This window comes from Rhinopithecus roxellana, chromosome 19 (genome assembly GCF_007565055.1).
Source record: "Rhinopithecus roxellana isolate Shanxi Qingling chromosome 19, ASM756505v1, whole genome shotgun sequence".
In the NCBI taxonomy this organism is placed as follows: domain Eukaryota; kingdom Metazoa; phylum Chordata; class Mammalia; order Primates; family Cercopithecidae; genus Rhinopithecus; species Rhinopithecus roxellana.
In genome coordinates this window covers 54115604-54137261 of record NC_044567.1, presented here as the reverse complement: position 1 = coordinate 54137261, position 21658 = coordinate 54115604, and the positions used below count along the sequence as shown (strand labels likewise).

The 21658-nt window shown below is 40.9% G+C and overlaps 1 protein-coding gene and 1 long non-coding RNA gene across 2 annotated transcripts in view; both read left to right on the top strand.

Moving 5' to 3' along the window:
* LOC115894877 overlaps nucleotides 1–19839 on the top strand; it is a 31424-nt gene extending 11585 nt beyond the window's left edge. The window contains exon 3 of the long non-coding RNA XR_004055098.1: nucleotides 19615–19839. This is a non-coding gene — a long non-coding RNA (uncharacterized LOC115894877). The remainder of the gene's footprint in view (nucleotides 1–19614) is intronic.
* Nucleotides 3818–4810, top strand: LOC104677247 (olfactory receptor 1P1). The gene has a single exon (XM_010382230.2). It carries the CDS (start codon nucleotides 3818–3820, stop codon nucleotides 4808–4810), a length of 993 nt encoding a protein of 330 aa, XP_010380532.2.
* Nucleotides 19840–21658: the final 1819 nt, after the last annotated feature.

Genomic DNA, 21658 nt, shown 5'->3' with positions numbered 1-21658 from the left:
TATTCAATGCTTTTCACTTGTATTTTTGCTAAGCTTATTCCAACATTTTCTTGATTATATGAACTTCATCTTCTAATAGAAACCCCAGAAAGAGCCATGGGAACAATAATCCCTGAGTTTCTGTTTTTTTATGTTCAAACTCTGTGCTTATCGCCCTTATACAAGTACAGATTGGTTGCCATAAAATTCCTGGCTCATCTTTATATTTCTGAGTTTCTTGTAAGTGTTCTTTTATTACTTTCTGGTATAGAAAGTTGCTATCAAGACTGATGCCAACTTGATTTTTTTTCGGTGGAGGAGGAGGAACTGGTTACCTGAAGGATTCTTTGTTTATTTTGAAGGTCTAGCAACTTTACTAAGATACTTTTTGGAATTTACTGAGATATATGCGTTTTCAATATGTAGACTAAAGTCTTCTTTCATTTCTGGGAAGTTCATTTAAATTTTAAATCTTCTATTCTGAAGTTTACTTTTTTCTTTGGGATTCTGCTTATAATATAATCTTCTTGGTCAGTCTTCTATACCAATTTCTTTCTCTCTAACTCTTTTACCCCATTCTTTATTTTTGTTTCTTTTGCCTTTCTGATTTCTATATTGTTCATTTTTTAAAAATCTCTGTAACTTAGTCTTCATCAAATAAGTGACTTTTGCTTCAGTTTCTATCCAGACTTCTCTCAGGTCCTATTTCACACCTTCTTGTGGTCCGGGTATATTTTCTCTGAGTTTATTTCCTATTTGTAGTATTCTTTCACAATTAGTTTTATGACTTTGAAAATTCTTATTTTATTTTTTTTTGAGATGGAGTCTCGCTCTGTCGCCCAGGCTGGAGTGCAGTGGCCGGATCTCAGCTCACTGCAAGCTCCGCCTCCCGGGTTTATGCCATTCTCCTGCCTCAGCCTCCCGAGTAGCTGGGACTACAGGCGCCCGCCACCTCGCCCGGCTAGTTTTTTGTATTTTTTAGTAGAGACGGGGTTTCACCGTATTAGCCAGGATGGTCTCGATCTTCTGACCTCGTGATCCGCCCGTCTCGGCCTCCCAAAGTGCTGGGATTACAGGCTTGAGCCACCACGCCCGGCCATGACTTTGAGAATTCTTGAAGACATATTATTGTATTGGAATTTTTCTCAATGGAGACAATTTCCTAGTTGAGTTCTCTTATAAAAAGCTTCACTTTTCAGGGGTTCCTTTTTTATATTTCTCTATAGGTCCAGCAATTTAGTCATTAGTTATGACTCACATTTGAACAATTTGCCTTTTTTCCGTACCAGAGATTTAGCAAGATTAGGGTAACTTGCCCAGATTCTCCATCTGAGGACTCCTTCCATTGCTACAATGATGAAGATTGCTTTATTGCCTGCCTCACCTTTCCTCTTCACCTTTGTTCGGCATGACTTTTTGCCCTGTTTCTTCAGATCTATACATAACAACTATCCCTCAGGGTTATGTCCTCTCTTTCTAGGTATGACCGTCAGCTGAGGATTTGTAGATTCTGATACTCCCCATTACCCCCTGCCCTACTCAGCTACTTTGCTGCTTGGCCTTTACTTTCTGCATTGATGGGGCTGATTCATGGTGTTTCCTTCCACTCATTTCCAAGGTGTTGTGTTTTGTTTTGTTTTTTAAATGTGAGATGTTTCTGACTCTCAGTTTCAATGAAAGTATACATATCCTAGCTATATTCCCCCTCCTTGTCACTTTGCATGGTTCTCAGTGGAGACAAAAGAAAATTCGGATCTAGACAATCACTGTTTAGTCCCAAATACATAATTCAGATATGAATGGTTCCATGCACCCTTTTCTTAATGTAGTTCCCTTTGCACCCTTTTTATTCTTCCTCCAGATATGTACTTGTTGCAAAGGATACCAAAAGCTTCTGAAAGTTTTATCTGTGAGTTGATCAAATTATGTTTTAGAACTTCCCGTTTTCACAGACTCCTCAAGGCCATCACCACCGGTCAACAGTTAACACTTCACTCCATTCAGCCCAAGGGTTTACACAGAGATAAAATCTACAGAGTGCCCTCCTTCTCTGGGTATAGATAGTCAAGGTGCATGGACAGAGGGTGAGAAGACTGATAAATGTTTGCAGACTTGAAATGAATTGAATTGACCCGAACTCCTGTTTGACTCCATGTTTTAAAATTCTCAGCCTTTAGAATAAATTCAGGAAAGGAAGGTAAGACCTAAGAAAGGAGAAAAGTAGAAACCCTAATCATTTAACAGTTATTTAATTTTTCTGTAGTCAAGACACTACTACAGCTACTGTGTGGAAGACATAGCATGTTACAGAATCTATCATTAATACGGGGGCACAAAAATGTTCAAGTGCTGATAAAAAAAATGTGTAGTCAAAATCTTGTGGAAGCTTGGTGCAGGAACAGCCTTTTTCTTAGAGAAGGACCATGAAGTGTTAAGTAGTAGGTGGCATTTGCGTGGAAATGTGTGGACTTTTACCAGTCAGAGATGGAGAGAAAAGTCATCCCCAACGCAGTGGTCGTAATCATTAGGGGACCTTTACTCCCTGTTGCCTAGTTTTTTCTTCCTTTATTCCCTTTCCCCGCTTCTGTGGCCTAGGCTGGCATGAGTGTGGCGATTTCAGCTCACTACCAACCTCTGCCGCCCTGGTTCATGTGATTCTCCTGCCTCAGCCTCCTGAGTAGCTGGGATTACAGGCACCCACCACCACACCCAGCTAATTTTTTTGTATTTTTAGTAGAGACGGGGTTTCTTTTTTGTATTTTTAGTAGAGACGGGGTTTCACCGTGTTGCCCAGGCTATGCTCGAACTCCTGACCTCAAGTGATCTGCCACCCAGGCCTCCCAAACTGCTGGTATTTCAGGCCTGAGCCACCGCACCCGGCCTACAGCTGATATTTCTATCCATATGAAGGCCTCTTCCATCAGAACAGCCCTGGCTGCTTCTCCAGTTGTACCCTGGAGTGAGTTACCTGATTGCTGAGTTTTGGCCTTCAGTTTCTCTTTCAGGACATACCCTGTTCTGTTCTGTTTGAGATTCTGAAGACTATGTCACTGATACCTCAAAAAGTAATCTGTACATAGCGGGTCTTTACTAAATAGTTGATTGTTGAATTGGTTTCCAGAAAAACAGATAATATGAAATTGCATCTTTAGAGAATATTGAGTTTTGGGCTTGACAAATCAGAACAGGTGCAGTCTTGGGGTCTGAGAGTGGTTTGAAAGCAGGTGAATGGCTGGGAAACTCTGAATCCAACTCATATAAGATTTTAATAGAGACAGTTATGTCTAGCCCATTAGATCGAAAATTCCCGGAGGTTAAGGGTTACCACTGTCTTACTTACCTAGCACTGTGCCAGGTCCAGAGTCAGTAATTAAGATGCTTTCCGGGCCGGGCGCGGTGGCTCAAGCCTGTAGTCCCAGCTACTCGGGAGGCTGAGGCAGGAGAATGGCGTAAACCCGGGAGGCGGAGCTTGCAGTGAGCTGAGATCCGGCCACTGCATTCCAGCCCCGGCGACAGAGTGAGACTCTGCCTCAAAAAAAAAAAAAAAAAAAAAAAAAAAAAGATGCTTTCCTTCATTCATTTTACAGATATTAACTCCTCTGAGAGTACAGCTAAAGAAATTTGGGATGAAAAAGAGTATATAAAAACAAATGAGAAATGGATTTTAATTACCTCACATTGTATCTCCCACACTTTCCAGCATAGTGTATTTCAATAAAAATTTGCAGTGCACATAGTAGATGGTCAATAAAAGTACACTGTCTTTCTTTCTTCTTCCTTAAAGCTCAGAGAATAGCATACTCACCAATCTAAAGTAAAACATTTTTACAGAACTGTAATGGGGCTCACTCAAGGTGTTTTTTCTCTGACTTCTGAGCTCCTGGAAGGAGGGAATCAGACCAGTACCTTTGAGTTCCTCCTCTGGGGACTCTCAGAGCAGGCACAGCAGCAACACATCCTCTTCCTGTTGTTTCTGTGGATGTACGTGGTCACTGTGGCTGGGAACCTACTCATTGTCCTGGCCATTGGCACCGACACACACCTCCACACCCCCATGTACTTCTTCCTTGCCAGCTTGTCATGTACAGACATCTTTTTCACCTCCACCACCGTGCCCAAGGCCCTGGTGAACATCCAGACCCAGAGCAGGTCCATTTCCTATGCAGGGTGCTTGGCACAGCTCTACTTCTTCTTGGCTTTTGGGGACATGGACATCTTTCTCCTGGCTGTAATGGCCTATGACCGCTATGTGGCCATTTGCCACCCACTCCACTATATGATGATCATGAGCCTCCACCGCTGTGCCGTCCTGGTGACCGCCTGCTGGACCCTCACGAGTCTTGTCGCCATGACTCACACCTTCCTCATATCCCGGCTTTCCTTCTGCTCTAAGATCATTCCTGACTTCTTCTGTGATTTGGGACCGCTGATGAAAGTGTCTTGCTCTGACACCCGGGTCAATGAGCTTGTGCTCCTCTTCCTAGGGGGAACAGTCATTTTAATCCCTTTTATGCTCATCCTGGTCTCTTATGTCCGCATTGTTTCAGCCATCCTCAGGGCCCCCTCTGCCCAGGGAAGGCGCAAGGCCTTCTCTACCTGCGGCTCTCACCTTGCTGTTGTTGCTCTGTTCTTCGGGACGGTGATCAGGGCGTATCTGTGCCCCTCATCCTCTTCCTCCAACTCAGTAGAGGAGGATACAGCGGCTGCTGTCATGTACACCGTGGTGACTCCCCTGCTGAACCCCTTTATTTATAGCCTGCGGAACAAGGACATGAAGGCTGCAGTGGTTAGACTTCTCAAGGGCAGAGTCTCCTTCTCACAGGGCCAGTGACTTCTGCTGAGAAACTGAAGGTGTTCTCCTTCCCCTCCAGTGAGGGGCTTGACAGAAATTTCTACCTCAAAGTGTCTCATTTCTGAATCCCACATATCCCTTATCAGCACTCCCCTCCCCCAGTGCCCACTGCAAGTTTGGTAATCAAGGGTAATAAAGGGAAATCAATGTTTTGCTTTGTGCTTAATCTGTTAAGAGCTCCTTATTTGCTCATTTAACTTATTAATAATTTTTCACAAGGAGGCATGACTTTTGCAATGCTTTTAATTCTAAAAGCCTGTGTAGCCTTTTATATGCTAGTTTATTAAAACTTAATGAGGTCATGGAAAGTGGGCTAATAACAATATTTAGCAATAAAGTCAATCAGATGGCAAAGACTTTACAAATTTAAGTGAACAAGTGTATGTTTTCCTACAAAAATAGGAAATTATACAAATACTTATTGTCTCAAGGTTATGAATCAAAAATATTTGCAGCTATTAAAACAAAGCTGTCAACGATATAGGAGTGATCTATGTTCTCTTAGTAAAAAGATTTACAAACAATTTGTAATGAGATGATATAATAAATGTAAGTTATATATTATGGTAACTAGTGTGTAGTTATTTCTTTTTCTTTTTTTTTTTTTGAGATGGAGTCTCACTCTTATTGCCCAGGCTGGAGTGCAATGGCACAATCTCAGCTCACTGCAACCTCTGCCTTCCAGGTTCAAGCTATTCTCCTGCCTCAGCCTCCCAAGTAGTGGAGATTATAGGTGCCTGCTACCACGCCTGGCTATTTTTTATATTTTTAGTAGAGACAGGGTTTTACCATGTTGGCCAGGCTGGTCTTGAACTCCTGACCTGCGGTGATTCACCCACCTCGGCCTCCCAAAGTGCTGCGATTACAGGCGTGAGCCACCACGCCCGGCCATGTGTAGTTATTTCTAGCTTTCTTCCTTATCTGCTTAAGTCGTGGCTGACTGTGAGTGTTGTGTGTGTGTATCTGCCTATAGCCCATGCAGGTCTGGGTCAAAAACTGGGATGCCAGCCATCTTGAGGAATTTGACAGAGAGTGGTGGACCACACATATTTTTGCCTCCTTGTGCTGAGTAGCACACCCCATCTCCCACAAGAGGGGTAAGGCTGTCAGTGGTAGTGACTTGGTCCAGGAGGCAGAGGATGCCTTCAGAAAGAAGGAGACTGTCAAGAGAAACTGAGGAGGTACATGAGATTCGTGTTCAATGCAATCCATGCCTGTGCTACTCAGATGCATTTGCAGTTCCCCGTTGTATCCAGCTCTCATCCTATGATTTGGAGCCTCTATGTGGTGTTGTTAAAATGAATTCAGCCTCATTCCTTCTCAGACAGGGCGGGTATATGCCCCATAACTCAGAATTCCCTTTAAGTTGGTGGCCAGTTAGGAGATGGAAAGATTTCACTAAAGTGTGATCAAAACAAGATACAGTCCATACTACTGTTGGTTGTCCCAAAGCTGTAATTGCAGATAATTAGCTTGACTCTCTACTACCTATTTTAGATTTCCCTCATCTACGCTATACTTTGGCAGGTCTATGTTCATGCCTGGTAGAATGAATTAGACCTTCAACTATTAGAGGTTTTAGTTATTTTATTTTTATAAATAAAAAAAGTTATTTAGCTTTTTTTTTGTGTTACGACTTAAATGCTTATTAGCATTTATTACCATCTATGGAATTAATATGAAAGTTCATGGCATAAGCCATAAATCTTCATGGTAATCAATATCAATTATCTCAGTAAAAAAAAATGACTCATATCTTTTCCTGTTGGTCTACTACATGAAGAGCATGAAATGGGCAGGGCAGTTGGTTTTATTTTAGTGGATTAATTAAAGAGAGGTAAGGCTTCCACACTTGAACTGGTAAAATGATGAAAACAGTAAAATGTGATAAATTATGTATGTATGTTTAATGTAATGCCTACAGCAGCCACTAAAAAACTATACAAAGGGATATACTCAAAAACACAATAGATAAATCAAATGTTAAAGCAACTCACAAGAAGGCAGGAAAAAGAAAACAAATAGAAACAAAAAATAAAATGGCAAATTTAAATATGAACATATCATTCATTATATTACATGTAAATGGTCTAAATGCACCAATTAAAAGACAGAAGTTGGCAGAGTGGATTCAAAATAAACATTACCCAACTCTATGTTGTCCACAAGAAGCTCACCTCAAATATTACAGCTTAGGTTGAAAGGAAAAGAATGGAGAAAGAAATATAAACATTAATGAAAAGAAAGAGATGTGGCTATATATATATCACATAAGTGGATTTCAGAGTAAAGAAAATTACCAGTGACAGAGAGGGATATTATAATAAAGGATTCAATCCACCAAGAAGACATAGCAATCCTGAAAACGTATTCATCATACAGCTGAAATGCAAAATATGTGAGAAAAAAACTGAAGGAGACATTAGACGAATGTTCACAATTATAGTTGAAGACTTCAAAACCCCTCTCTCAACAGTGATAGAATAACTAGACAGAAGATCAGTAAGGATATGGGATAACTCTACAACAGCAGTAACCAACAGTATCTATTTGACATTTATAGACCACCCCCTTCAATAACAGCAGAACTAACATTATTTTCAAGTGCCCCCTGAATATATACCACGATGATCATATACTGGGGTATAAGAAAAACTCCAACAAATTTAGAATAATTGAAATCATACATCATACGGAGTGTGTTCTCTGACCACAATGCAATCAGCCTAGAAATCAATAACAAAGATGAAGAAAATCTCCAGACACTCAAAAACTAAACAACACATTTATTAATAATCCACGGGGAAGTTGCAAGTATAATTTTAAAAAACAATCAAGCTGAATTAAAATGAAAATATAACATATCAGAATTTGTGGAACAAAGCTAGAACAGTGATAAGAAGAAAATATATAACACTGAATACATATATTAGAAAAGAGGAAAGTCTCAGGCCGGGCGCGGTGGGTCAAGCCTGTAATCCCAGCACTTTGGGAGGCCAAGACGGGCGGATCACGAGGTCAGGAGATCGAGACCATCCTGGCTAACACGGTGAAACCCTGTCTCTACTAAAAAATACAAAAAACGAGCCAGGCGAGGTGGCAGGCGCCTGTAATCCCAGCTACTCAGGAGGCTGAGCCAGGAGAATGGCGTAAACCCGGGAGGCAGAGCTTGCAGTGAGCTGAGATCCAGCCACTGCACTCCAGCCGGGGCGACAGAGCAAGACTCCGTCTCAAAAAAAAAAAAAGAAAAAAGAAAAGAGGAAAGTCTCAAATCAAGAATCTAAGTTCCCATTTAAGAAGCCTAGAAAAGAGCAAAATAAATTCAAAGCAAACAGAAGGAAGTAATAATGATGATAGGATCAAAAATCAATGAAATTGAACATAAAAAACAGAAAAATCAATGAAGTGAAGACCCGGTTCTTTGTAAAGATGAATAACAAATCTCTAGCAAGATTGACAAAGAAAATACAGAGAAGACAATATAAGAACTGAAATAAGGTATATCACTACAGACCCTGCAGACATACAAGAGATAGGAGGATACTATTAGGAATTCTACACACACAATTTTGACAATGAAGATAAAGTGAACGAATTCCTCAAAAAATACAAAGTACCACAACTCAAACAATGTGAACTAGATCATTTGAGTAGACTTACAGCTATTAAGGTAATTGAAATAATAATTTCATAACACCTCAAAAGAAATATATAGGTCCAGATGGTTTCACTGGAAAACTCTATCAAAAAGAGGAATTAACACAAATTCTACATAATCTCTTCCAAAAACAGAAGAGAGAAGAGATTACCCTGATGCCAAAACCAGATGAAGAGTACAGACACAGAACTACGGACCAATTTCCTTATGAATAAAAATGCAAAAATTCATAATATCAAATTCAGCAATATATAAAAGAAATTATATACTATGATCAAGTGGGGTTTATTCCAGGTATGCATGGTTGGTTCAATAGTTGAAAGCCAGTCAATCCAATCCAGCATACTAACAGCCTAAAGAAGAATTACATGATCCTACTAATTGATGCAGTAAATGGATTTGACAACATTTAACACCCTTTTCATAAATTTTTAAAAATAAACAAAACCTCAGAAGGAGAGGAATGAAGAGGAATTTCCTCAATTTGATAAAAAGCATCTATGAAAAACCTATGACTAACATTATACTGTAGGTTATGAGGAAAGACTAAATTTTTACACATGAAAATTGGGGACAAATCAAGAATGTTCACTGTCATTACTCTTATTCAATAAAAAACTGGAAGTTATGTCCAGTGCAGTAAGGTAAGGAAATAAAAGGCATACATGCAGAAATAAAGAAATGAAATTGTCACCATTTTCAGATGACATGATTCAGAGGACATAGAAAATTCCAAGAAATGTCTTTAAAAATCTAAAAACAAACACAAAATGTAAAAAATGCTTCTGTGAGTTCAGAAAGGTTACAAAATGCATGACAAACATACAAAAATCAGCTATGTATCTATACAGTAGCAATAAGCATGCAGACACCAAACTTAAAAATACAAAAGCATTTACAATCACTCAGGAAAATAAAACAGATGTAAATGTTAAAACAAAAATCTTAAAAACACATGTACATGACTTTTTTTTTTTTTTTTTAAGACAGAGTCTCGCGCTCTGTTCCCCAGGCTGAAGTGCAATGGCAGGATCTCGGCTCACAGCAACCTCTGTCCCCAGGGTTCAAGCAATTCTCCTACCTCAGTCTCCCAAGTAGCTGGGACTACAGGTGCGCACCACCATGCCCAACTAATTTTTGACATGTAGAGGATTTTTATGTTGAAAACTACAAAACACTGCTGAAAGAAATCAAGAAGACCTAGATAAATGGAGAGACAGAATATGTTCATGAATTGTGACATTTAACCTAGTCAAGTTGCACAATTCTCCTCAAATTGAGATTTAGGTTTAATTAAATTCCTATCAAAATTCCAGCAGGATTTTTAAAGATATAAACAAGATTATTCTCAAATGTATAAGAAAATACAGAGGGGAGGGGCCACGATGGCTGACTAGAAACAGCTGCAGTCAGAGGCTCCTACTTAGAAGAACAAAAATGGCAACTGAGGTATCCAGGTTCTCTCACTGGGACTGACTAGGCAGTTGGCATAACCCATGGAGCGTGAGGAAAAGCAGGGTGGTTCGATGGCCCACGTAGGGGCCACACAGGGCAAGCGGAGCTCCCACCCCCAGCCAAGGGACGTGGGGAGTGATGGTGCTACCCTGCCCAGGGAACCACACTTTTTCCCCGGATCCGTGCAACCCACAGATCAGGAGATTCCCTTTGGGAGTCCAAGCACAGAGCTGTGCAGACTCTCAGCAGCCACTCAGCTGCAGATTGCCTAAGACTATGGAGTTTCGGGGGGAAGAGGGGCTGCCGTCATCACGGCAGCTGGTGGCTGCCTAAGAAGACTGAGCTCCCTCCTGGGCGCGGTGGCTCAAGCCTGTAATCCCAGCACTTTGGGAGGCCAAGGTGGGCGGATCACCTGAGGTCAGGAGTTCAAGACCAGCCTGGCCAACATGGTGAAACCCTGTCTCTACCAAAATACAAAAAAAAAAAAAAAAAAAAAAGCCAGGCATGATGGCGGGTGCCTGTAATCCCAGCTACTCAGGAGGCTGAGACAGGAGAGTCATCTGAATCAGGGAGGTGGAGGTTGCAGTGAGCCAAGATCATGCCACTGCACTCCAGCCTGGGCAACACCGCAAGACTGTCTCAAAACAAAACAAAACAAAAAAAACCACACACACACACACACACACCAAAAAACAGAAACAAGGCTGAGCTCCCAGTGGGGAGTGGCAGCCATCACTGTGGCTCCAGTCGGCCGTTTTTCCCCTGCCAGTACCAGGGAAACTGGACAGTTTGGATCCAGGATGAATTTCCTACAGCACAGCACAGTGGCTGTGGCGGATCATGGCCAGACTGCCTCTTTAGGCTGGACCCTGACTCATTCCTCTCTCCTGGCTTGGCTCCCTGCAGGAATTTCACCAACTCCAGACAAGCATTTAGGGACAAAACTGATCTCCCTGAAACTGAGCCCCTGGGTGGAGGGGCGGCCATGGTCTCCGCGGATCAGCAGACTTCGTCTTTCCCCCTGCTGGCTCTGAGGAATCTGGGCAGTCCAGATGAGTGGGTTCCACCAAATGCAGCATACCCCCTCAGCCAAGGGGCTGCCAGAGTGCTTTGTTAAGCAGGTCCCAGATCAACTGCCTTGTGACTGGGTGAAAACCCTTAACAGAGGTCGCTAGACACCTCATATTATAGCATTCCCACTGGCATCAGGTTGGTGCCCCTCTGGGACAGAGATCCCAGAGGAAGGAGCAGGAAGCCATTTTTGCTGTTCTGCAGCTTCCTCTGGTAACACCTCCAGGTGTAGGAGGGACCCAGGAAATGGGATCTGGAGTGAACCACAGCAAACGGCAACAGCCCTGTGAAAGAGGGGCTTGACTATTAAAACAACCGGAAAGCAAAAACCACAACAAAAAAGTCCCCACAAAAACCCCATCCAAAGGTCAACAACCTCAAAGATCGAAGCTAAACTCATGGAGATGAGAAATAATCAATGAAAAAATACTGAAAACTCAAAAAAGCCAGGGTGCCTCTTTTTCTTCCAAATGATCATGACACCTCTCCAGCAAGGGCACAGAACTGGGCGAAAGCTGAGATGGATGAATTGACAGAAGTAAGCTTCAGAAGGTGGGTAATAATGAACTTCACTAAGCTAAAGGAGCACGTTTTAACCCAAAGCAAAGAAGCTAAGAACCATGATAAAAGATTACAGCAACTGTTAGCCAGAAAAACCAGTTTAGAGAGGAACATCACTGAGACCCGATGGAGCTGAAAAACACAACACGAGAACTTCACAACGCAACCACAGTATCAACAACACGAGAACTTCACAACGTAACCACAGTATCAACAACACGAGAACTTCACAACGCAACCACAGTATCAACAACACGAGAACTTCACAACGCAACCACAGTATCAACAACACGAGAACTTCACAACGCAACCACAGTATCAACAACACGAGAACTTCACAACGCAACCACAGTATCAACAACACGAGAACTTCACAATGCAACCACAAGTACCAATAACCAAACAGACCAACAGAGAAAAGAATTTGGGCTTGAAGACTATCCTGAAATAAGACAGGCAGACAAGATTGGAGGGAAAAGAATGAAAAGGAACAAACAAAACCTCCAAGAAATGTGGGACTATGTAAAAAGATTGAACCTATGATTGAAACGAGTATCTGAAAGAGATGGGGAGAATCGAAACAAGTTGGAAAACACACTTCAGGGTATTATCTAGGAGAACTTCCCCAAGCTAGCAAGACAGGCCAACATTCAAATTCAGGAAATAGAGAGAATATCATAGGATACTTCATGACAGGATACTTCATAACCCCAGGACACATTATCATCAGATTCTCCAAGGTCAAAATGAGGGAAAAAATGTTAACGGTAGCTAGAGAGAAAAGTCAGGTCACCTACAAAGGGAAGCCCATCAGACTGACAGTGGATCTCTCAGCAGAAACCTTACAAGCCAGCAGAGAGTGGGGGTCAATATTCAACATTCTTAAAGAAAAACACCCAGAATTTCATATTCAGGCAAACTAAGCTTCATAAGCAAAGGAGAAATAAAATCCTTTACAGACAAGCAAATGCTGAGAGATTTTGTCACTACCAGGCCTGCCTTATAAGAGCTCCTGAAGGAAGCACTAAATATGGAAAGGAAAAACCCATACCAGCCACTGCAAAAAACACACCAAAATATAAAGATCAATGACACGATGAAGAAACTGCATCAACCAGTGTGCAAAATAACCAGCTAGCATCATGACAGGATCACATTCATACATAACAATATTAACTGTAAATGTAAATCAGCTAAAAGACACAGAGTGGCAAATTGCATAGAGTCAAAACCCATTGGTGTGCTGTATTCAGGAGACCCATCTAACGTGCAAAGACACATATAAGCTCAAAAAAAAAAAAAAAAAAAAAAAAAAAAGGGATAGAGGAAAATTTACCAAGCACATGGAAAGCAAAAAAAAAAGCAGGGGTTGCAATCCTAGTCTCTGACAAAACGGACTTTAAACCAACAAATATCAAAAAAGACAAAGAAGGGTATTATGTAATTGTAAAGGGATGAATGCAACAAGAAGAGCTAATGATCCTAAATATATATGCACCCAATACAGGAGCACCCAGATTCATAAAACAGGTTCTTAGAGACCTACAAAGGCATTTGAAGTCTCTCACTATTATTGTGTGGGAGTCTAACACCCTGCTGTCAATATTAGCTAATCGAGACAGAAAATTAACAAGGATATTCAGGACTTGAACTCAGTCCTGGATCAAGTGGACCAAAAAGACATCTATAGAACTCTCCACCCCAAATCAACAGAATATATTTTCTTCTCAGTGCCACAGGGCACTTATTCTAAAATTGACCACATAAGTGAAAGTAAAACACTCCTCAGCAAATGCAAAATAAATGAAATCATAACAGTCTGTCAGACCACAGTGCAATCAAATTAGAACCGAGGATTAAAAAACTCACTCAAAACCACACAACTACATAGAAATTGAACAACCTGCTCCTGAATGACCCCTGGGTAAATAACAAAACTAACGCTGAAATTAAGAAGTTACCTGAAACCAATGAAAACAAACAATGTACCAGAATCGCTGGGACACAGCTAAAACAGTGTTAAAAGGGAAATTTATAGCATTAAATGCCCATATCAGAAGGCTGGAAAGATCTCAGATCAACACTCTAACATCACAATTAAAAGAATTAGAGAAGCAAGAGCAAACAAATCCAAAAGCTAGCAGAAGACAAGAAATAACTTTAAGATCAGAGTGGAACTGAAGGAGGAAGAGATACAAAAAAGCCTTCAAAAAAAATCAATGAATCCAGGAGCTTTTTTTTTTTTTTTTTTAAGTTAACAAAATAGATAGACCATTAGCTAGACTAGAGAAGAATAGACAAAATAAAAAAATGATATAAGGGGTATCACCACTGACCCCCCTAGAAATACAAACTACAAAGAATGCTATAAACACCTCTACACAAAAACTAGAAAATCTAGAAGAAATGGATAAATTCATGAACGCATGCACTCTCCCAAGACTAAAGCAGGAAGAAGTAGAATCCCTGAATAGACCAATAATAACTACCAAAATTGAGGCAGTAACGAATAGTCAACCAACCCAAAACTGCCCAGGACCAGATGGATTCACAGCCGAATTCTACCAGAGGAACAAAGAGGAGCTGCTACCATTCCTTCTGAAACTATTCCAAACAATTGAAAAGGAGGGACTCCTCCCTAACTCATTTTATGAGGCCAGCATCATCCTGATACCAAAACCTGGCAGAGACACAACAAAAAAAGAAAACTTCAGACCAGCATCCCTGATGAACAATGATTCAAAAATCCTCAATAAAATACTGGCAAACTGAATCCAGCAGCATATCAAAAAGCTTATCCACCACAATCAAGTCAGCTTCATCTCTGGGATGCAAGGCTGGTTCAATAAATGTAATCCATCAGATAAACAGAACCAATGACAAAAACCACATGCTTACCTTAATAGATGCAGAAAAGGCTTCCATAAAATTCAACATCCCATCATGTTAAAAACTCCCAATAAACTAGATATTATCTCAATAAGAGCCATCTATGACAGACCCATAGCCAACATCATACTGAATGGGCAAAAGCTGGAAGCAATCCCTTTGAAAACTGGCCCAAGACAAGGATGCCCTCTCTCGCCACTCCTATTCAATACAGTATTGGAAGTTCTGGCCAGGACAATCAGGCAAGAGAAAGAAATAAGGGGTATTCAAATAGGAAGAGAATCTGTTTGCAGACGACATGATTCTATATTTAGAAAACCCCATAGTCTCAGCCCAAAAACTCCTTAAGCTGATAAGCAGCTTCAGCAAAATCTCAGGATACAAAATCAATGTGAAAAAATCACAGGCATTCCTATACACCAACAATAGACAAGCCAAGAGCGAAATCATGAATGAGTTCCCATTCACAATTGCTACAAAGAGAATAAAATACCTAGGGATACAGCTTACAAGGGATGTGAAGGACCTCTTCAAGGGAAACTAAAAACCACTGTTCAAGGAACTAAGATGACACAAAAAATGGAAAAACAATCCATTCTCATGTATAGGAAGAATAAATAACATGAAAATGGCCATACTGCCCAAAGTAATTTATAGGTTCAATGCTATTCCCATCAAACTACTATTGACATTCTTCACAGAATTAGAAAGCACTTCTTTAAATTTCATATGGAACCAAAAAAAGTGCCTGTATAGCCAAGACAATCCTAAGCAAAACAAAAACAAAAACAAAGCTGGAGGCATCATGCGACTTGACTTCAAACTATACTACAAGGCTACAGTAACTAAAACAGCATGGTACTGGTACCAAAACAGACACGTAGCCCAATGGAACAGAACAGAGACCTCAGAAATAATACCACATATCTACAATCATCTGATCTTTGATGAACCTGACAAAAACAAATAATGGGGAAAGGATTCCCTATTTAATAAATGGTATTGGGAAAACTGGCTAGCCATATGCAGAAAAATGAAACTGGACCCCCTTCTTATACCTTGTACAAAATCAGTCAAGATGGATTAAAGACTTAAGACCTAAACCCATAAAAACCCTAGAAGGAAACCTAGGCAATACCATCCAGGACATAGGTATGGGCAAAGACTTCATGACTAAAACACCAAAAGCAATGGCAACAAAAGCTAAAATTGACAAGTGGGATCTAATTAAAGAGCTTCTGCACAGCAAAACAAACTATCATCAGAGTAAACAGGCAACCTACAGAATGAGAGAAAATTTTTGCAATCTATCCATCTGACAAAGGGCTAATATCCAGAATCTACAAAGAATTTAAATTTACAGGAAAAAAAACAACCCCATCAAAAAGTGGGCAAAGGATATGAACAGACACTTCTCAAAAGAAGATATTTATGCAGACAACAAACATAAAAAAAAAAAAAAAACCTCATCATCACTGGTCATTAGAGAAATGCAAATCAAAACTACAAGGAGATACCATCTCACACCAGTTAGAATGGCGATCATCAAAAAGTCAGGAAACAACAGATGCTGGAAAGGATGTGTAGAAATAGGAATGCTTTTACACTGTTGGTAGGAGTGTAAATTAGCTCAACCATTGTGGAAGACAGTGTGGCAACTCCTCAAGGATCTAGAACCAGAAATACCATTTGACCAGCAATCCCATTACTGGGTATATACCCAAAGGATTATAAATCATTCTACTATAAAGACACATGCACACGTATGTTTACTGCGACACTGTTCACAATAGCAAAGACTTGGAACCAACCCAAATGCCCATCAGTGATGGACTGGATGAAGAAAATGTGGCATATACACACAATGGAATACTATGCAGCCATAAAAAGGATGAGTTCCTTTCCTTTGCAGGGACATGGATGAAGCTGGAAACCATTATTCTCAGCAAACTAACACAAAAACAAAACCAAACACTGCATGTTCTCACTTATAAGTGGGAGTTGAACCATGAGAACCCATGGACACAGGGAAGGGAACATCACACACTGGGGCCTGTCGGGGGTGAAGGGCTATTGGAGGGATAGCATTAGGAGAAATACCTAATGTAGATGATGGGTTGATGGGTGCAGCAAACTACCATGGCATGTGTATACCTATGTAACAAACCCGCATGTTCTGCACATGTGCCCCAGAACTTAAAGTATAATAAAAAAAAGAAACTGACCTGGGGAAATATTTTTGTGCTTACTTCATAGTTTAGACTATATATAAAGATAATAATACAACTCCTCCTAAAATCTTACTAAGACAGTCATTAATGAATAATAAAATAAAAACAAAAGCAAAAGAAAGAATGACCACAGGATTGAAGATGAGACAAAATTCAAGAGGGGAGATGGAGGAATAGAACTAGGGTTATCACATAGTTAGTTGTAGGTTATTACTACAGTCTTAATATTCAGATTAAGTGGTGAGTCCAGGGGTGTTTATGAAATTATGATAGTTGCATAGATACATAGTTAAAAGCTCTGAATGAAACAATGAAGAGAGTTTCTCTTTAATCAAGAATGGATAGATAAGACAGCAGTAAGGGAGGAGAAGAGAGTGATGAGACCAGGAGTTGAATTAAATTAGACATCTCTTAAAGCAATCTAGGGAAGAGAGAGTGAAGATACGTAATGAATACAAGACTAATTTTGCTGTTATGGATAAACTCAGTAAGGTCAAATGGAATTAGGTGTTTATTGTCCATAGTGAAATAATAAGTACCAAAGAGGATAGATACTATATAAGAAGGTATCCTTCTTTGCATCTATGATCTACATGCAAATGTAGTGTGGAAATAGAAACCATAGAATGAGGCCGGGCGCGGTGGCTCACGCCTGTAATCCCAGCACTTTGAGAGGCTGAGACGGGCGGATCACGAGGTCAGGAGATCGAGACCATCCTGGCTAACACGGTGAAACCCCGTCTCTACTAAAAAATACAAAAAAGAAACTAGCCAGGCGAGGTAGCGGCGCCTGTAGTCCCAGCTACTCAGGAGGCTGAGGCAGGAGAATGGCGTGAACCCGGGAGGCGGAGCTTGCAGTGAGCTGAGATCCGGCCACTGCACTCCAGCCTGGGCGACAGAGCGAGACTCCGTCTCAAAAAAAAAAAAAAAAAAAGAAACCATAGAATGAATTATTATGATAGCAGTAAGTAAGAAGAGTCCACAAGATTTTGAGTTTGAGTCACACACACAAAAGATGCCCTTAATGACAGTAGTGAACAAAACACCAATTTAAGAAAAAAAAAAAAAGTTCCATTTTGGGTGTGTTTTTAGAGTTCCTGTGACTCTTGTGGATGTATTGAATTAAATAGTAGAATGAAGATATAAAGTGTTGGAGCAAAATGAACAGAACATGGATCAGAGGGGAGCTGGTAAGTCACGTTTTCAACAAAGAATTCATTGCAGAATGACCAAACTTCAAGAAAAGGAGCCAGGATGGAGAATGAGGATTCTAGTTGGGGAAGGAAGACACTTGTATAGTCAAGACTTGATGTCCCTCCAGGTCAGACAATGTGTCTCTCTCCCTTTTCTATCAGCCAAGGGACATTGCACAGTGTATTGTCCTGCACTATTAACTGAGCACTCAAATACTTCTTTTAGAAAAAAAAAAAAAAGAAACAAGGAAGAAAGTGGTAAGTGCTACAAAAGAAGTTAAAAATGTGCCATGTAGGTTCAGAGACAGTAGCCATTTCATTACATATGAAATGTATGTATGTATGTGGGTGTGTGCCTTTAGTATATCACATACAGTATTGTCTCTTTTAATTTTCAACACAGTCCTGTGGCACAGATGGCAGTAGCTCTCCTTCCAGATGAAGAAGTCACATCTCAAAAAGATGAAGTGACTTAGCCCATGTCTTTCTTTCTTTCTTTCTTTCTTTTTTTTGAGATGGAGTTTCGTTCTGTCACCCAGGCTGGAGTACAGTGGCGTGATCTCGGCTCACTGCAACCTCCACCTCCCAGGTTCACACCATTCACCTGCCTCAGCCTCCCGAGTAGCTGGGACTACAGGCGCCCGCCACCACGCTCGGCTAACTTTTTGTATTTTAGTAGATACGGGGTTTCACCATGTTAGTCAGGAGGGTCTCGATCTCCTGACCTTGTGATCTACCCGCCTCGGCCTCCCCAAGTGCTGGGATTACAGGCGTGAGCCACCGTGCCTGGCCAAGATGGGGTTTCACCATCTTGGCCAGGCTGGTCTTGAACTCCTGACCTCAGGTGATCCACCCACCTCGGCCTCCCAAGGTGCTGGGATTACAGGCGTGAGCCGCCGCGCCTGGCCGCCCATGGCTTTCCATTAGAAAAATGCAGATCTTGTATTTGAGCCTAGTTCTCCTCATGCTGAATGCTCTTCCTCTGACTCCACAGCCGGCCTACAGAGGGAATGTAGAATAATGAGGAGAGACACCTAAGCAAGTCAGGATGTGTGCACCAGCAGGAAACATGGCTGGAACTTTAACAAGCAGAGGGGACGCTCCACCCATGGTAATAATCCTTTTTATAATTCCTATTTATTTATTGCTTTTTAAGTTATTCCCCTTTCTCTTCTGTTTGCATTTGCTGCTGTAGGATTTCAATATATATGCTTAGCTTCTCACAGTCCATTTACAGTTAATATCATGCCGCCTCATGTAAAATGTAGAAACTCTGTGTTTGCATAATCTCACTTACTGCTCCAACTGCCTTTTGCTAGATGCTATATATATAACATCTACCTACATTACAAAGCAACCAAACCAATGTCATAATTTTTTGTTATTTTTTAAAACATTTTTCAAAATGTTGTGGGTACATAGCAGGTGCGTATATTTATGGGGTACATGAGATATTTTGATACAGGCATACAGTATGTAATACATCAGGGTAAGTGGTGTATCCATCACTTCAAGTATTTATCCTCTGTGTTACAAACAATCCAATTGTACTCTTAGTTATTTTTTAATGTACAATTGAATTGACTCTAGTGATGCTGTTGTACTATCAAATATGAGACCTTATTCATTCTTTAAAAGATAAAGGGGGTCCTTGCAAATGCTCACGTGGTCAAACTGAGACCACATGAATTGGATTTGGGCTCCCTTTATGTTTTGCTTCTCCAGGTCTTAAGAAAAGAAGTGAGATAGGAAGAAGGACTAACACAGATGATTTTTCCGACTCCAAGACCTGCATTGCTCTCTTCCCAACTTCTGTTCATCCAGCTGCACCAGTAGCCATTCCACTTTGATGAATGGATTGAACATCAAATACCACACATGCTAAGCCATGTCATGTGTCTGGAAGACAGAATGTGGATTTCATATACTTCTACTTTCTTCTGAAACAAGCAGCTTATTCCTTTCCTTTTGCCAAAGGTAGAAAAAAAATAAACTAGATCTTTTAAGCATAAAGTTAGGTGGTTGTTGTTTTGTTCAATCCAATAGAATAATATATTTAAACCATTATATTGCTGATTTAAAATTATATCATAAGTACACCTCTAGAACATACAAGACATTGGCCACTGTCCCAAAGAGATATCACGAATAACCTATATGCTGAAGTTATCCATATTCTATGCTTCTTTATTCTCTAGGTTCCCTGAATAGATGAACTGGGTTAGGGAGACTCATGGGGCCATTTCTATAGGAGAAAAACAGAGACTCCATTTTCTGGGTGTCATTTCACTTTCCACCTGCCCCATGGATCTGCTGATGCCACATCTGCAAGAATGGTATTCAGGTTTCTGGCACCTGCCATGCTTAGGAATGCTCAGCTTCTTATCTCTGTTCTCTCCAGTCCAGAGGAGATAAAAATAGGGCAAGTGAGGCTGCACCAACATAGTCTAAGTCTTGCTTCTTGGGTTCTCATGTCTGGAAGAAGAAAAGATGGCGTATACATATTTTCCTGCTCTAACACAGGCACATACACACTCTTGTCCACACACAGCATTAAGACAGTAGAAGGATATGGCTCCAAACTTACAAGTTTCTCTGCTATTTATGGAATCTTTATTAAAGAGAGGCTGCATTATAGTGCATTTTCCTCTGTTTTATACATTTTTTTGTTGCCCAGGCTGGAGTGCGGTGACGCAATCTTGGCTCACTACAAGCTCCTCCTTCTGGGTTCATGCCATTCTCCTGTCTCAGCCTCCTGAGTAGCTGGGACTACAGGCACCTGCCACCACGCCTGGCTAATTTTTTGTATTTTTAGTAGAGACGGGGTTTCACCGTGTTAGCCAGGATGGTCTTGCTCTCCTGATCTTGTGATCTGCCCACCTCAGCCTTCCAAAAGTGCTGAGATTACAGGCATGAGCTACCGCACCTGACCCATTTTATACATTTTAAGAGCCCATGGTTTGCTTTTGGGGTAAGACTTCATAATTCATTTATTTTTCAATAAGTAGTACATTCACATATTCAAACTCCAAAATGTGCTAAAAGGTACACATGGAAATCGTTTTTCTCTCTTGTCTCTCATCTAGTTCCATACCTCTAACAAGTCATCACTATTACTGGTTTCCTGTTTATTCTTCCAGAATATGTAAACATACTAGCTAAAAACATTCATATGACTTTCGAGTCAACAGTAGTTTACAGCATCTGGCCTTTTTCATGGTCCCGCAGGCCTCTATCTGAACTACCCCAAAAAGCTCCAGAAAACAAAACAAAACAAAAAATCCACTCTTGGCTGGTGAATTTGAAATACCAAAATTCTTCTGAAACTCCAGAGGTGTGATGGGCAGGTTCCCAGTGCCTTATCCTCTCTTGGACCCGATCACCACAGGGATACAGCGCTGGATTCCTATCCTCTTGGGTCTGGGGCATCTCATTGTTCAACTTCCACTTATGAGTGAGAACAAGTGGGTTTGGTTTTCTAGAACATCCTATTTCTAGAGGAAGTGGAACAGAACCTGGGCTGTTGCATTTGGCTCTTCCCTGTCTCAGGATGTCGCAGTCCCAGCATATTCTACAGTTATTCTGGAAAACCGTAAGCAAGAAAAGGGGGAAGACTGGTTGGTTCAAGGCCACCCGGCGAACTGTCCTGCATCAGCCCTTGTTAAAATGAAAGCTGACCAGCAGCAGATAAAGTGAATTCACTCCTCGGAACTGCGAATAAGGAATGACTTACTGCCTGCTCTGTGAACTGGGAAGGGACGCCGGCTTC